Source organism: Euprymna scolopes, chromosome 10 (genome assembly GCF_053919585.1).
Source record: "Euprymna scolopes isolate OS-2025 chromosome 10, ASM5391958v1, whole genome shotgun sequence".
In the NCBI taxonomy this organism is placed as follows: Eukaryota; Metazoa; Mollusca; class Cephalopoda; order Sepiida; family Sepiolidae; genus Euprymna; species Euprymna scolopes.
The window spans coordinates 100544055-100560067 of record NC_136491.1 but is presented as its reverse complement, the minus strand read 5'-3'; the positions used below and the strand labels follow the sequence as shown (position 1 = coordinate 100560067).

Here is a 16013-nt window from a genome sequence, read left to right as displayed (position 1 = left end):
AATATAAAAAAGGACATTATTAAAGAGTATACAATAAAAAATAAAATTATACAGATAAAAATAACACAATTAGGATTTATTTGGATATTATTTGCACTAATTGTATTATTTTATTTGTTTTGCACTGATTGTGTTAATAAAAGTGCAATTTTTGTCTGTATAATTTTATTTTTATTGTATACTTTTCAATAATAACCTTTTTTATATTTTATTTAAACAAATCACTTTGAAATATAAATATTGTATAGCAAAATTAGTGAAATTATTGTTTAGCCTTCTCACCAGATCCGTTGGTGCCATGCGGAAAATTAAGGGAGATTAGCTGACTATAACCAAAAAATTTGTCTTTTAAAAAGTATAAATTATCTTATAAATGCTAAAATTAGAATTTCATGTTTGAATATTTAGCATTAATAATGATGTAAAATAAGATTTCATTTTTATAATCTTTAAATCAAGACTCCTTACTGGTACCCACAATTACACGTGTTTAGTGTGAAAGTCCTATGATAGTTGAAGTAGTGTTGGAATTGGTAAAAACATATGTACTTTTAAATTATTTTATTATAAAGTTTAATGAAATTATTAGAGGATGAACAATGCTATGAAAGGATTTAAAACAATGAGTGTAATGGGTAAAATTTGATTAAGAGAATAGCTTGATGCCTCTTTGTTAGCATTAGATTTGAAAACTGCTATCTTGTAGCATGCAGAGAAGCAGTTCCACGGTATTGTACAGTTGGGAAGATCTTGGAAAGAAACATTGTTCATGGAAGTTCTATTTGGGTTTAGGTACACAGAAGAAAGGAAAGTTCTTTGCAATGATTATAGCTAGGTTTTTGTTAATGTTTTGAGATGGGAACCATAGATTGGATCTCTGTCGAACAACTACTATGAAAATAACAATAGAGCAGAATAAGACCATCACTTTTGTGACAAGGGAATGGAATATAAAAATGGTCAACAAGATTTTTAAATGAAAAATTTACATATAAAAACACTTAGTGCATTAATATTGAAGTTAAATGAATATTCTTGTTTTTGTTTTTAATTAGAATTATTTTAAATTTTAAAGTTTATTTCAAATTCAAATGAAAAATAAATTTAAAAGTTAAAATTTTATTGTCTAGTTTCTTATTTACAATGGGGGAGGGTTATTCTCAACACTGGTTTAAATAAATGTAGCAATCTCTTATAGTTTTATTCTTTTTTTAACTTAGTTTATATCAGATTTCACGAGTTTCTCTCTTTAATAACTACTAGACGTACCCATGACTCACTGGATCATAATTACTATTACCATCTATACTACTTAAATTTACTTTGAAAATTAATAAATTGTGATATATCTTTTAAAACAATCTTCTTACATAACTAAATATAATACTTTCACATGCATACCGGAAAGTGAATTTTCTCCATGAAACTCTATCATTTACATTTGTTTTGATGTGCCATTGCTTAAGGTCCTCTTTGACTTGAGTAATTCCAAGACTTCCTCAGTCTGCCTTTTTCTTCACTTACCTCCAATTTAGATGTGCGTACATCTGTTTGTGGAACTTTTTATATAGTTTGTTGTAAGCAAGAACTGCAATTATTTGAATTATTACTTATTTGTTGACAAAAAGTGGATGAACACATAGTTTTTGAAGTTGGTTGAGTTGGAAATTTATTATGTAAAAAAATTTGTAGATTTTCTTTAATTGAAATTTTGTATTCAATGTTAAGTTCAAATTGGGGAAAACAATTCTAATTCTTAGAAAAGCTATGTACATTAATAAGGATGTGATCCCATTAGTTTGATCACACAAAATAAAAAATCAAATATGGAAGGAGTGTAATGGTCAAAATGGTCAGTGAGAAACCTGACATTGAGTGATTATTGCTTTCTTTATTACTAGCGTGGGTAGCCAACATTGACTGGGGGGGGGGGGGATGTGTAATGTATATCTATTAAAACTTCTTTCTCTCTTTCCCTCTCCCTCGGTTTCCCCTTTCCTCTCCCTATTCTCTCTATCTTCTCCACCCAGCCCACTCCTCTCTGTGCATACACACACACACACACATACACCACTCATAAAGAAATTAGCTCCTTGGTTGAAAAGTCAGCTACTCTCCTTTACTTTGTACATATATTGAATTTTAGGTATTATTCATCTAGGTCAGTGCCAATCAAGAAAATACCAACACTGTGGGTGTTTGTTTTGTCTTACTTTTTTTAGCAAATCATACAAACATACACACAGACAACTGCCTTTCTTTATAAGTTTTTTTTTTATTCTAATTCAAAAATTGTCTCTTATACTTGTACCTTGGGTAGATTTTTTTGATAATTGCTTTTTTTTTATATACATTATTCAATTTCAATTCATTTTCAGGGTAAAGATGTCATTTTTAACATTGCCCTGGCTTTACTCAAGGTAAGTTTTTTCAGATTAAGGTATGTTCTTAATCATTTAGTGAGAAAACCATTTATTGAAGACCAATCATCTTTTCTCATCAACAACTTCATGTCTATTTTACATGTTGGGTGGCTTTTAAAAATTAACTTTCAAACTAACCTTTCTCTGGCTGGCCATGCCTTTATTTATGTCTTTCAAATCCATCCTTGTTGTTTCCTCTCGTGTTTTCTTTGGCATTCGCCTGCTACCTAAACTGATCAGCATCCATTAATTCAATTAAATTATTTCTAATAATAAAATGGTGGAAATAAGTAATTCTCATAAACCTGCCTTAATTTGTCGAAATAACAAAGTATTTTAAAGCAGTTAATTTACTTAAAAAAGAATGTGAATGATTTGTCATTTTCAATTTACATTGAAATGATGTACTCCTTAATCTTTTGGCTATGAGCAAAGTGTAGTATCTGTTCTAATGCTACATATCATTTGTTTTGTCCTCTGTCAGTAAAAGAAATTCTAAATTAAAGCAATTTTTATTTTGTCATAATCTGGCATGTCCTCTTTGGAGCTGGATTTTTCCCACATTACAAACCAGCTTTGTGTCTAACTCTGCCCTCATGAGGGAGACAAATAAAGATTAAAGCTGCACTCAGTCATTTTGTGTTAAGTAAATCACAGGTTTTTCTACTCAAATCTAGTTCAAGTATAGTTTCTGTCATTTATTTAAGTTTCCAAATGTTTTATTTTTTATTTTTTAATATATATAACAGAATTGTATATACCTATTGAATAAATTTTTCAAACCCAATATATAAATATCAAGAAATTTCATTGGATGTCCTATTGGATTGGTAAGTCTAAAGCAGCTAGTTTTACAAATAGCACACCTAATTGCCAATGCAATTAGGGCCCTGTTGTATCATAGCAATTACTTGACCTAGGGGCAAAATCTTTCAGAACCAGCTACACTGATAAAATACCGAGGTTCTGCCCAAGAGAAAATGTTACATTTTTTATACTTGTGAATCAGTGATTACCTTCAGCAGTCAATTTGTGAGAAACAGCAACACAGCCAGAACAAGAAACGAAGAGAAGACCACAGAAATTGTTTTGGGGTTGGCGATTATTGTCAAGAAGCAGCATGTGGTATCGCACTAGGGCCCATCGGACAATATCATTGAGAATGTTGTTTGGGAATTTGACAGCACTACTTTGACATAAAAGGGTGTGAAGTTGATATATATCGACCAGCTAACCACAATGGCACATGTGAGTTCTACACACTCTTGAACCTGTGTGCACAGTAACGGCAAATTTTCAAATATATTGAGTTTGCTTTTTTTCTTTAGAAAATTGTTTTCTGAAAACATTTTTGTCATCAATTACTGTAATAATGTTAATTCCTACTTTTTCTCTCTTTAAAGATGTCACGGAAAGATCTATTGGCACTTGATTTTGAAGGTGTCTTGAAATATTTTAGAGTTCATCTACCTAAACGGTACCGCTCAGAGGATGCTGCCAAAGAGTTACTTCAGACTGCAATTAGCATGAAGGTAAGTACGAGTTATTTACGGCATTATCAGTTTGATAACTTTAAGAGATTGGCAATCTTCATCTTTGAGTATTGAGGCTGATTAATGAAATATTTCTTCACATATTCATGGACTGTGTTTTGGCGAGGAGCAAAGTGTTGTATCTGTTCTGAGACTACACTTCATCTTTTCTGTCCTCAGTCAGTGAAAGAGAAATCCTTGTAGACTTAGGCAATTTTTAATTTTTATCCCAATTCAGAGTACTATTTTTGAGGAGCTGGATTTTCCTCTTATTAAAACTGACTTTTACAAAGGTTGGGAGGCAAATAAATTGGAACTGTTGTGACAAGTCAGAAGCAGACTCCAATGAGCAGATAATCTGAAAGGTCTCTTCTTAGATACTAACCCTGACAATATAGATATTGTGCAGTAGCCGTTTCAATAAGTTGTTTATCCAGAAGTTCTCTTTTCTGATCTGAGGCACATGTGCAATAGGGGAGATGGGGTTACTTACTCTTAATATCCTTAAAACCAAGCTTCTCTCTTTTCATTACCCTGGTGCTACAAGATCAGATTGTCTGATGATACTCTCTTTTACTTAAAATGTACCAAACATTGATGTTATTGTTTTTTCCTTTCCATTTGCAAAACTTAATCATGTTCTGCAAAGACAAAAATAAAAACAATTTTCCTCTACAAAACAACCAAACCAAACACCATGAATAAATATTTGAAGATATAAAAAACTTGAAGCATAAAAACTTTTACTAAAATGATAGGATACATCATTAAATTATTAAAAAAGGATTGATATACCATGAAACAAAACAACCAACTTTTTCACAACCACTGCTTGAATTTTTATTTTCACCCAATCAAAGGATTCGATGAGGAATCCCTTTGTTTTAGTTAGATTATAAAACTAGCATTTAGTCCAGTTATAAAATGGAAGATGTATATCTAATCTGCTGCTATGGTTTCTGGAAAAATGATTAGATCATTCTTTCTACCATTCCAGAAAATATATGACCTTTGATGTAATCCTTTAAAAGTCAGATACGTCCTAAGATGGAGTACTGCTACCACATCTGTGGAAGTGACAAGTTTAAGACTTATATTTTTATGTATTGAATAATATTCTTTATTTCAATTATATCAATTGTTGAACTCTATAGTGTCAGAAATTGTCTTTGGATGATTTCGTTTTTAAATGTATTTTTTATTTCTTTTTAATAGTTGATGTCTGTTCACATCTCCTTTGATAATTTAACTGCAGATTCAACAAAGTATTCTGTTTAAGGTGTAAAACCAACTCTTAAATGTTTATGGTGATTTCATATATTGCAGGTAACAGTAAAACGACTCAAAAAGTATGAAAAAGAATATTTGTCACTGAAAGAACAAGAATTACAACAGGAAGATCCAATCGAAAGAGTCGAGGTAAAAGAAAGCTTCATGTTTGTTGTTGTCACCCATGTTATAAATGGACAGGTTTCTTTTTGTCACTTTCAAATAATAATTTATCTTTTTAATAAAGAATTTTGGCCACATTATTAAAAATATTATTCCACAAGTTTAATTTGAAATTTAGAAAATCGAACGTTACAATTATTTTTATTAAATTAAAAATTTTTTTTTTTCCCTAAACCTTTCACTGTTAAAAGAACTTGTTCATAGAAGAATATTTCGTGTTTTTTTTTTTTCTCTTCATTTTATTGTTGGTATTAACTGAAGAGGTCGGCTCCTTGTGGAGAGTGAATGTAGTGAATAGTATTATAATTGTTTCATTCATGTCTACCATATTGTTTTATCATATGCAGAATAAAAATAATTTTAATGCATTTTTTTTCCGTATTATAGAGAGAAAATAAACGCTTGTTAGAAGCGAACATGCGATTGGAACAGGAAAATGATGATTTGGCACATGAGCTCGTCACCAGTAAATTAACCCTTAGGAACAACCTGGATGTGGTAAGTATTACTAAGAAGCGAAGAAATTCATTTTTCATTAATTTTCTTTTTTTCATTAAGTTCTTTCATGATGTAAGTGTCGATTATTAGAAATCATCTTTTAAATTTGAACATATTTATACAATAAATTTATGTTAATGAATGTCAAATAACAAAAATTAAAACATTAAATCGTATACTAGACCCTTGATTCAATATATAGTTAGTCTTCAGGGTCTTGCCCATGTTTCAGAGTTAGTCTTTGGGGTTTCACCCGCATTTCAGAGTTAGTCCCTGGTGTCTTGCCCATGTTTTGAAGAGTTACAAAAATTAAATAACTATAACCATTTTCATTTTTCTTTAAGAATATACATTTTGTCATCGAAAAGGAAATGTGAACATTACAAATGTTTTTCTCCACAGTAAAGTAGTGTTTAATATGATTACCAATTGTTTAAAAGAATTTTAAAAAAGAAATTATGTCAATTTTATTTACGAAGAAGATATTGCTAAATAGTATTTGTAGAATTGTTCAAATTTTAATTTAATTAAAAAAAGATTAATTTAAAAAAATTTTTTTTTTTTTTTTTTTTTTTTTGCATTAGACTGAAGAACGATGTGAAATGTTAGAGAAGGATTATGCCCAAGCAAAAACTATGTTGATAGAACTGGAAGAAGAAAAGAAAAGGTTGGAACTGGAATCACAGCAGGTAAAAATGCATTACTAAACAAATTATTTTAATATTTAAAAATGAATAACAGAATTAAGAATTATCAAAAGAACTAATGTTTCTTTTCTTTTTTATTTAGTTGAATTAGAATGTATCTCTTTGAATTGTTTTTTTTTTTTTTTTTAAAGATTAATAGCTCAAGTTTTTTTTTTATCAACATTTGTTTTCATTTTTGAGCAATCTTTTTTTATTAGATAATTTATAGATTTATTCTCATTTATGAATGACTTTTTCTTAATATAATGTGAATAATATAAAAAATGCTTTTCAAACCACCAATTGTTAGCATTCTTTCTGAAAATCCAAAATTTAAATTCCTGTCTGACATTCTTTGACAACATGAAGTAGAATAAGTGTATACAAGATGCTGCCAAATTTGACACAAGGTCTGGACTCTGTCAGGCTAGAAAACTTATGCCAGCCACTATCCTATATCACTATAAAACCATTTACCCATGCATGGAGTATTGTTGCTGACGCTAACCATTAGCCTCTCCTCAGATAGGATGCAAAAAATCGTTTTTAACCTAATAGATCCCCTATTGTCTGCTAAACTCAAGCCCCTCTTGCATCTGTGCTTAGTTTACAAATACTTCCATAGGATATGTTCTGATGACCTTCCTGTACTTGTATCCTTGCAATTTACATACCTCTTTCCACTCAACTAACCATAATTTAATTGCATTGTCAAGATGCTGGAAAATTTCCGGCTTTAATAGTTTCTTTCTGCGTACCGTTGGAATTCACTCGTTGCTCCTTGTTTTCCCCATTTGTATCGGCATGCAAAAATTAAAATGCAATGTGAACAAACATCTTGTTGCTTCCCCTCCACCATACACACAGAGTAGTATTAGTAGTATATTCATTCCCTACAGCACATCCTAATGGTTATGTCACGTTTAATGTAATTCTAATCAATGGCTTTGAAACTAATAAGTATTTACTTTTTTGTGGTAGACATCTCCGAAGAAGATTCTAATTTGCCTGATATGTGCTTCAGAGTAGCACTTGCTCTCAACACAGCATTCATATTTGCCCTCTATCGTCCCCATAACAGCAGGGGTTCTATCGTTTAGAGTATCTCTGAGAAAATTGACCACATTCTGTCTATCCATCCCTTGGCTAACATTCACGACTGCAGAGATTTCAATGTTAACAATGTTGAACATCTAGTCCACTCAAACAAGATGGATGATGAGGGAAGGTACTGTCATAATTTCTTGATTGCCTATGACCTATCACAAATTGTTCATAAACCCATCCATATACCTAACTCTGACAATCTGCAAATCTTCTTGACCTTTTTCTTACAACTTGCCCACAAATGTGCTAATTCTCTATTCTGTCTCAATTGGTATCTTTTGATCACTCAGTTGTCTCGCTTAAGATAAAATCAAAATGTAATAAACCCTCAGATGTACCTCTGTATCGTACCGTATATCAATACTCTATAGCTGATTGAGATAACTTCTGAACATTTATATCAGATATACTTCTGCACTCAGTGTTCAAAAGAATGTGTCCTCTATAGTATCTGACCTGACTAAATGGTTAATTGTCAGTATAGGCCGCTTGATAACCCAAAATTCCAGCAAAGGCCCAACAGAATGTGTCGCTGCCATTGTATACAGAAATCACTATTTCCATTGCTTTCAATGTAATAGATCCACCTTAAGGACTGCCAACAACCATTATAAAAAAGTAATAAAGAATGCAAGAGATTCATATGCTTAGTACATCAAATTTAAAGTAGCTGAGCAGTGGCTTAGTTCTCACCAGTTTTGGTAAATAACAAACAGTCCTGAACAAAAGTGTGTCCTCTATCCCTACCATCATCAATAGACCTGATGTAATTTCATTAGCATCCTACAAAGAAAAACTCTTTGTCAAGAACTTTGCAGCAAATTTTACCCTTTTGATCAAGGCCACCTACCCCCATATTTCCTCCTGTGACTGAAAACACACTATGCGACATACAAATATCTGTATGTGATATTGCCAAGCTCCTCAAAACCCTTGATTCCAGTATAGCAACTGGCCCCAACAGCATTCCAGTCATAGTACTCAAAAAGCTTCAACCAGAACTAGCTCCCATATGTACAAAGCTGTTTAAATGTTACTTTAAGGAGAAATGCTTTTCAACACTCTGGAAAGCTTAATCAGTTTGCCCCATATTTAAAAATTCCAGAGATTGGTCATCTCCCTCTCATTACAGACCAATCAGTCTCCTGTGCACCGTGAGTAAGTTGCTGGAATCTGTGATAAACAGAAGTTGTCAACCACCTCCACAAAAATAACCTACATATAGTTAACTGCCTTAAAACATTGGAATGGCCCTAAAATCTAAGATTTATATTAAATTTTAATATTTTTGTTTTTTTTAATTTCATTTCTAAGTTTTTCAGTGTTCATATATAATCAACAATCGTATAAAAATTTAATGTAAAATAATCTTAGATTTTAGGGCCATTTTAATGTTTTAGGGCAGTTAACTATATTTATTTCTGTGGGAAATAAATCCTGTAAGTTTTTTCTTTTTTTTTTTATTGCATGTGAAAACACGTCAAAATGGTGGTATTTTGAGGACTTGAAGTGTCTTGATTTTTAAAATATGACTATAGAACTACCTTGAAATCTTGAAAATATCTAAAGCATTTTTATAGTCAGTGGGTATGCCAAGAGTGCTTCATGTCAAATTTGGAACAATTTTACCATAATTTTGAAACTTATAAGTGAGTAACACAGATGAAAACTGTTTGATTATAATATAAACCCCTTTTAATTTATGTTACCCTTTGACATCTCTGGTAATAAATTATAATTAAAAATTTTTTTTTTTAATTTTGATCTCCTGAAATTACTGATTAAATTAATCTTTCATCCTTGTAATTCTCTCACAGCTGAAAGAAATGTGCCGACGAGAATTGGACAGAACAGAAACTGAAATCAACAGAAACAGTGCCATAATTACAGATTATAAGCAGGTAAATTTGGATTTTGGATATTAAATGTGTATTGCAAAATAGAAAAGTAGAATCACTACAAAATGTAGATCAAAAACATTTGTAGACTAATATTGCATTTTATTTTGGTTCTCCAGAATTCCTCCAATATTAAACAACAAAAATAAAGAAAAATCTGAATGCTGTACATACTTGTGATGAAATGAAAATATCATATTCCAAAAATCATGTAAATTGATGGAGTAGTTTTATTTTTAAATAAGAAAATGAAATTTTATGAGTAACAGAAGAGCAGCTACCTTGTCTGCCATTTTGAAAATGATTTTAAAAATAAACAAAAAGAGATAACTCTACAATTCAAACTTACAAAATATATATTGTAATGCCTATGAATTTCCATTACTCGCTTAAAAATAAAGATAAAAATTTGATGAATTTGCATAATTTTTTAAACATATTTTTGATTTGTCACTTGGACCTACAGCATACAGATTTTTCTTTATTTTCTTTTTTCTTATAAAGAAGAAATTCTGGACAAGAATCAGAAAAGGAATTATTACTCTACAAATATGCATGGCTTAACCAAGAAAATTTAGAAGTTGCAGAAACAGTATCTTGAAATGTCATAAGAATTGAGAAAGAAATAGTATGGGAAGCTGTGGGTAAGATGAAGAGTAAAGCTGCAGGACCCTTGAATGTTGTTACAGAAATGTTAAAGGGTGCAGGTTAAACACGCATTGAAATGATCAGTAATAGTCAGTTAGTGTCTTCCCTAATTTTCTGCATTCCACTGTGCAAACTGGTGGAAAAGCTAAACAGTACTTTTGCTTATTTTGTTATTCAATATTTGTATTTTGAAGTGATTTATTGAAATTAAATATAAAAAGGACATTATTGCAAATTATATTTTGATTTCAATAATTTCATAGATATTTATTATAAAATTTAAAAAAAGAAAGGTGTAAATAAAGACTAATTGTGTTATTTGTATCTTTATAATTTTGTTATTTTTGTATTGTACACTTGTTAATAATGTCTTTATTGGTCCCTCGACAAAGGAGGGATTGGACCTAATAATTTGTTCCTGTTCATCCGTTTGTTTGTTTGCACTATTCTCAATAACCACACCTTAGTCTTTTTAAAAAAAATTTTCACAAACATTAGTCATGGTGAAAGTAAATTTTTGCCAGAACAGATTTTCCAGGATAAGTCTGGTTACCCTTCTGGAGGGTAGTATAAGGGTAAAATTGACGCAAAATCGTTCGTCTGTTCATTTGTTCACACTTTTCTTAATATGGATTTTTTCGAAATTTTGCACAAACATTAGTCATGGTGAAAGTTAATTGGGATATCTCCAGACTTATTCACTCATGGAGGGGGAACCCGTATGCTCGGCTTGTTTATATTTTATTTCAATAAAACATTTCAAAATACAAATACTGAACAAAAAAAAAGTGAAGATACTGTTTAGCCTTTTCACCAGTTCCAGTAGCACCACACATAAAATTAGAGAAGACGCTGATTATTGCCAAAATATCAGAGAAATGCAATTATAAGTTGTACTGAAAGACTAAAAACTTATTACAATTGTGAATTGTTGCAAGGGTAAAATGGAAACACTTAATAGAGATGTTTACAGAGAGTTAAAATTGGTGGATCAGGTCCTGGAACTGATTAACAGAAAAATTGATCAGTAAATAAGCTAAGCATAGATTAAATGTAGTTAAGTTTTATGTCTGAGCAAAGTACAACTGGTGCTATGTTTATCCTGAGAGAATTGCAAGAAAAGTACCTCAGTAAGAAGAGCCTGTATTTTGCCTTTGTGGATCTGAAGAAAGCTTTTGACGAATTGCCAAGAAAGGTTGCCTGGTAAGCTTTGCATAAAATAGAGGCAAATGAGTGATTGATGAATGTTGTTCAGTGTACAGAAATCCTCACAGTGGTGTCACATTTAGTGACAGTTTTAATGTTTGAGTAGGGGTACATCAGGGATCTGTACAGAGCCCATTGCTTTCTGTTTGTATCATAGAGGTTTTGTCTGAGTTGCTTGCATAAGATGATTTAGTACTTGTCTGTGAAACAAGAAAAGGTTTAGTTAGGTTTAAGACTTGGTAGAATGATGTTATGGAAAGTAAAGGTCTGTGAGTGAATGTTACCAAAATGATTAGTGAGTGTAGTGTTGAAAGCCTCCAAAAGGACAAAAATTTTCTTGTTCAGTTTGTGTAAATGGAGTCAGATGCAACCCTGTATTTTGTGGTATTAGTTTGGTACAAAAACAATATCGTTTTCTCACATATGTTACTTTTCTACATGATTTCTCAATTGATTCATTGAGATATATATATAGCCATGTTATATATCATTTTGAAGCGCATTTTTCGCTCTATCGAATCATGTTATTCGTTACCGTTCTTAAGCTCTTCATTAATTTTTTGCAGGCTTTTCGACAGCATGGACAAAATTTAAATCTGCACGATTTTCTTGTTCTTGTTCAAACTGGACCGAAAAGCTGCCAAGAAAGCTTGTGCTATCAGTGATGCATTTGGTCTAGGAACCACTAATGAACCTGTGGCACAACGGTGGTTCAAGAAATTTCGCAATGGTGACGAGAGCATCGAAGATTAAGATCGTCGCGGCCAGCCTACTGCAGTTTGATAACGAGTATTTAAGTCTTAATTGAAGCCAATCATTGCAAAACCACACAAGAAGTTGCTGTTGAACTTGAGATCGACCACTCAACAATCGTTCGCCATTTAAAGCAAATAGGGAAGTCAAAAATTCTGGATAAATAGGTGCTGCATGAATTGAACAATAATCAAACAAATCGTCATTTTGAGGTGTCTTCTACGTTTCTTCTGTGCAACAAAAACAACCCAGTTCTCAAGCGGATTGTGATAAGAAGTGGATCCTTTATGACAACCGGTAACGTTCGGCACAATGTTTGCATACCGGAGAAGCTCCACAATACTTCCCAAAGCCGAAATTGCACCAAAAAAGGATATGGTGACTGTTTGGTGGTCTGTGGCTATTCTCATCCATCCAAGCTTCTTGAATCCAGGCGAAATGATTATGGCGAAGTACTGTCGACAAATTGACGAAATGCACCAGAAGCTCCACCGTATGTGCCTGAGATTGGTCAATATAAAGGGACCAATTCTCCTCTATGACAACGCTCGCCCGCAGGTTCCTCAACTGACCCCGCAAAAGCTGAACGAAATGGACTATGAGACTGCCTCATCTGCCATATTTACTAGACCTCTCGCTCACAGATTATCACATTTTCAAGCATCTGGATAACTTCCTGTGCGAAAAATGCTTCAAAAGCTGATATGATGCCGAATTGGCCTTCAATGACTTCATCACTTTCAGAACTCCGGATTTCTATGCTAATAGGATAAATAAATTTGTTTTTCATTGGCAAAAATGTCTCGATTTTAATGGTTCTTATTTCGATTAATAAAGTTTATTATGAAAGGAGTTATGATCTTTTGAAGTTGAACCTCAAAAACGACATTATTTTTGCACCGACCCAATAATTGTAAGTATTAGTTACTCAAATGCAAAGGATGAGCAGTTTATTTGCAAGACTGTAGAGATAGATGAGATCTCAGCTGCATAGAAATTATATCTGGATGATTAAACTATTGAGATTGTTCAGACGTTTTGTTACCTTAATGATACCAATGGAGCACAGGGTGGAGCAGGTTCTAGTTTGATTGTAAGAAGTTAGAAGTCGATGAAGTAAGTTCATGGTACATCTGCTATTACTCACCAGCAAAGTTACCCCTGTCGACTAAGGCAAGAGTCTCTCAGGCATGTGCATGCAATGATAATGTATGATAGTGAAGCCTGGTCTGTCAGGGTTGAAAACGTGTTGTATGGAGAGAAATCATATCAGAATAATATGATGGATATGAAAAGTTAAGTCTTCAAGACAAACTTAGATCTAATGCTCTCAATAAGATTAAATCTGGCCAGTATAGGAAGATGTGTGCAGAAAAGGAGATTTTTATAGTATGGCCACATTCTTGGGTCAATAGATATAGAACACTTAAGGTAGCATGATTCTATTTATGGGGGAAGGCCAAGGGAAACGTGTAAAGAAAAAAGTGATAACAATGGATTTGAGAGATAAAGAACTGGCCAGGGATTGGTTAGTTTAAAAATCAATTTCTAAAATCTGTCCAACACATGTCAGTATGTAAATCAGATGTTGAATGGGTGATAATTCACTGCTGCCGCTGCCACTGATGATGATGATGATGATGATGATGATGATGATGGAAATGATAATGCTTTATTAGATGACTTGACTTGACATTGTCCAGCATTATGTAAAGAGATTTTCAACTTTAATGGATATGAGTTAAGAGATGTAAAACAGTTGAGATATCAGGTGATAGATGGCAATAAGGATGTTTTTGAGAGAACAAAGGATAAATAATGACCTAGTCAGAGATTTAATTTAGAAATCAATTTCTAAAATCCATTCAACGCGTGTCAGCATGTAAAACAAACGTTAAACTGAATATGATAACATCACGATATGATGAAAAATATTTTTAAGCCACTTTAATAAAGTTTAAAAGAAATTAAATTTTAGTATGCAAATGTTTTGGATTTGAATCCATCCTCTGCATTTTGCGAGCGTTTCATTTTTCTTTCTTTTTTCTATGCATTCTTTATGAATTTTTATACTTGTATTAATGAGGTGTTTGGCTTTCATTTTTTTTATTCTTTTCTTTTTAGATTTGCTCTCAACTCAGTGAGCGGCTAGAAAAACAGCAGACTGCAGCGCGAGAAGAAGTACAACGGATAAAGGTATGTTGACAAAGTTTTTTGACGTTTATTTAATGGATGTAAAGGGGCGGCAGTTTTAGTTGATGGAAATGATGTAAAATGGTGAGGCGAAATAAGTGTTGCAATATTTTTGGCATATTAAAGAGAACATGATGTAAAAGATTTGGACAATTGCATTTATAACCATGGGTGATAAGAACAAACCAATCAGATACCAGAATCGGTTTATAAAATATACTGAATCTTTTTGACTTCTTCAATCATAGTTTTTAAATTACATTTGCTGTTGAATTTTACGCATGTCACTTATTTTATGGTATTTTGGTCTGGTGCAAAGATTAAGCAGAATTATCTTTATCATAACCTAGAAAATACGCTTTCCACTTTTAATATTTAGTTTATTTTCTATGAATGCAAAACAAATTGTACTAAATATATGCCTTCTACTTAAATTTGTTTTTCAATTTACATGAATCTTAGAATACAATATTTTTATGTCATGGGTATCTATGGCATGCAGATTTTTCTTTAGTTTTTTTTTTTTTTTTTATATGGGGAAATTCTGGACAAACACCGTCAGTGTTTATATCCAGTGACTAAATATATGATAATTCTTAACCAGGTGTGCTGTATAGCATAGCCTGAATGACAGTGAAATATATATATATATATATATATATATATATATATATAATCCAGCAGAATTGGCAGAGGATGTTAGTTTGGTAATGAGAACAATATTTTGCTAAAAAAAGAAATTGGTAAAACTCTGAAGATAAGCGTGTTTTTTTTTCAAAACGTATGTTAATACTACCATTTGAAATCTTACAGAATTAATGTTAAATTCTAATTATAAACACTTTGTCAGATTTTAACTGATAAAAAGAGGGAGGTGGAAGGCGTTTCTGCAACTCAACGGGTTAAACCAGAACTCAATGTAGAAGGAAAAAACTATGAAACTCTTACCTTACGTGGTGAACCTTTCACGCCTTTTCTTGGTCAACAGGAATTGCAACGAATTGCCTCGTTGCTTACAATGACAGATCGTCTTTGTAACAGTAACAATGAAACGGACTGCTGGACTAAAACAAAAAGACCAACCAACAATATCACTGATAGGGGGTGTTTTTATACCCACTAGTCGATTTTATGCAAATGTTAAGTTCGATCCACATGAGTGGACAAAAAACAAACACTATTATAAAAGCAGTCGACCAAGCACTTTCAAACCTTTTACTTGAACGACTGCCACACAAAATTCCATTGCTTCACCCCTCCACATCGAGTTCCGGTAAGTAAAAATTACCCCAACTTTAGTCAGGTTTTTATGTCCATAGATTAAATAGCTGATAAATCTCCTGTCATTCAGGAGATATATATATTACGCTAAAATGAACAAATTGGTCTGAGAGACAGAAGGTCCTTTGGGGCCCAAGGAGGGGAAACAATTTGTGTTTAATTCAAAGAAATGTATTTTCTCTCCCATATTTTTCTCTTTTGTTCTCTCATATTTTTCTCTTTTGTTCTCTCATATTTTTCTCTTTTGTTCTCTCATATTTTTCTCTTTTGTTCTCTCATATTTTTCTCTTTTGTTCTCTCATATTTTTCTCTTTTGTTCTCTCATTTTTTTCTCTT

General features: G+C 32.0%; 1 protein-coding gene across 9 annotated transcripts in view; it reads left to right on the top strand.

The window, feature by feature from the left end:
* LOC145286169 (rab GTPase-activating protein 1-like) overlaps positions 1 to 16013 on the top strand; it is a 261723-nt gene that overhangs the window by 231011 nt on the left and 14699 nt on the right. For all 9 annotated transcript variants that reach the window (XM_080134953.1, XM_080134951.1, XM_080134949.1 and 6 more), the window contains 7 exons: positions 2379 to 2420; positions 3827 to 3955; positions 5282 to 5374; positions 5795 to 5905; positions 6490 to 6594; positions 9516 to 9599; positions 14328 to 14399. In XM_080134953.1, coding sequence (XP_079991079.1) covers positions 2379 to 2420; positions 3827 to 3955; positions 5282 to 5374; positions 5795 to 5905; positions 6490 to 6594; positions 9516 to 9599; positions 14328 to 14399 — 636 coding nt within the window. The remainder of the gene's footprint in view (positions 1 to 2378; positions 2421 to 3826; positions 3956 to 5281; positions 5375 to 5794; positions 5906 to 6489; positions 6595 to 9515; positions 9600 to 14327; positions 14400 to 16013) is intronic.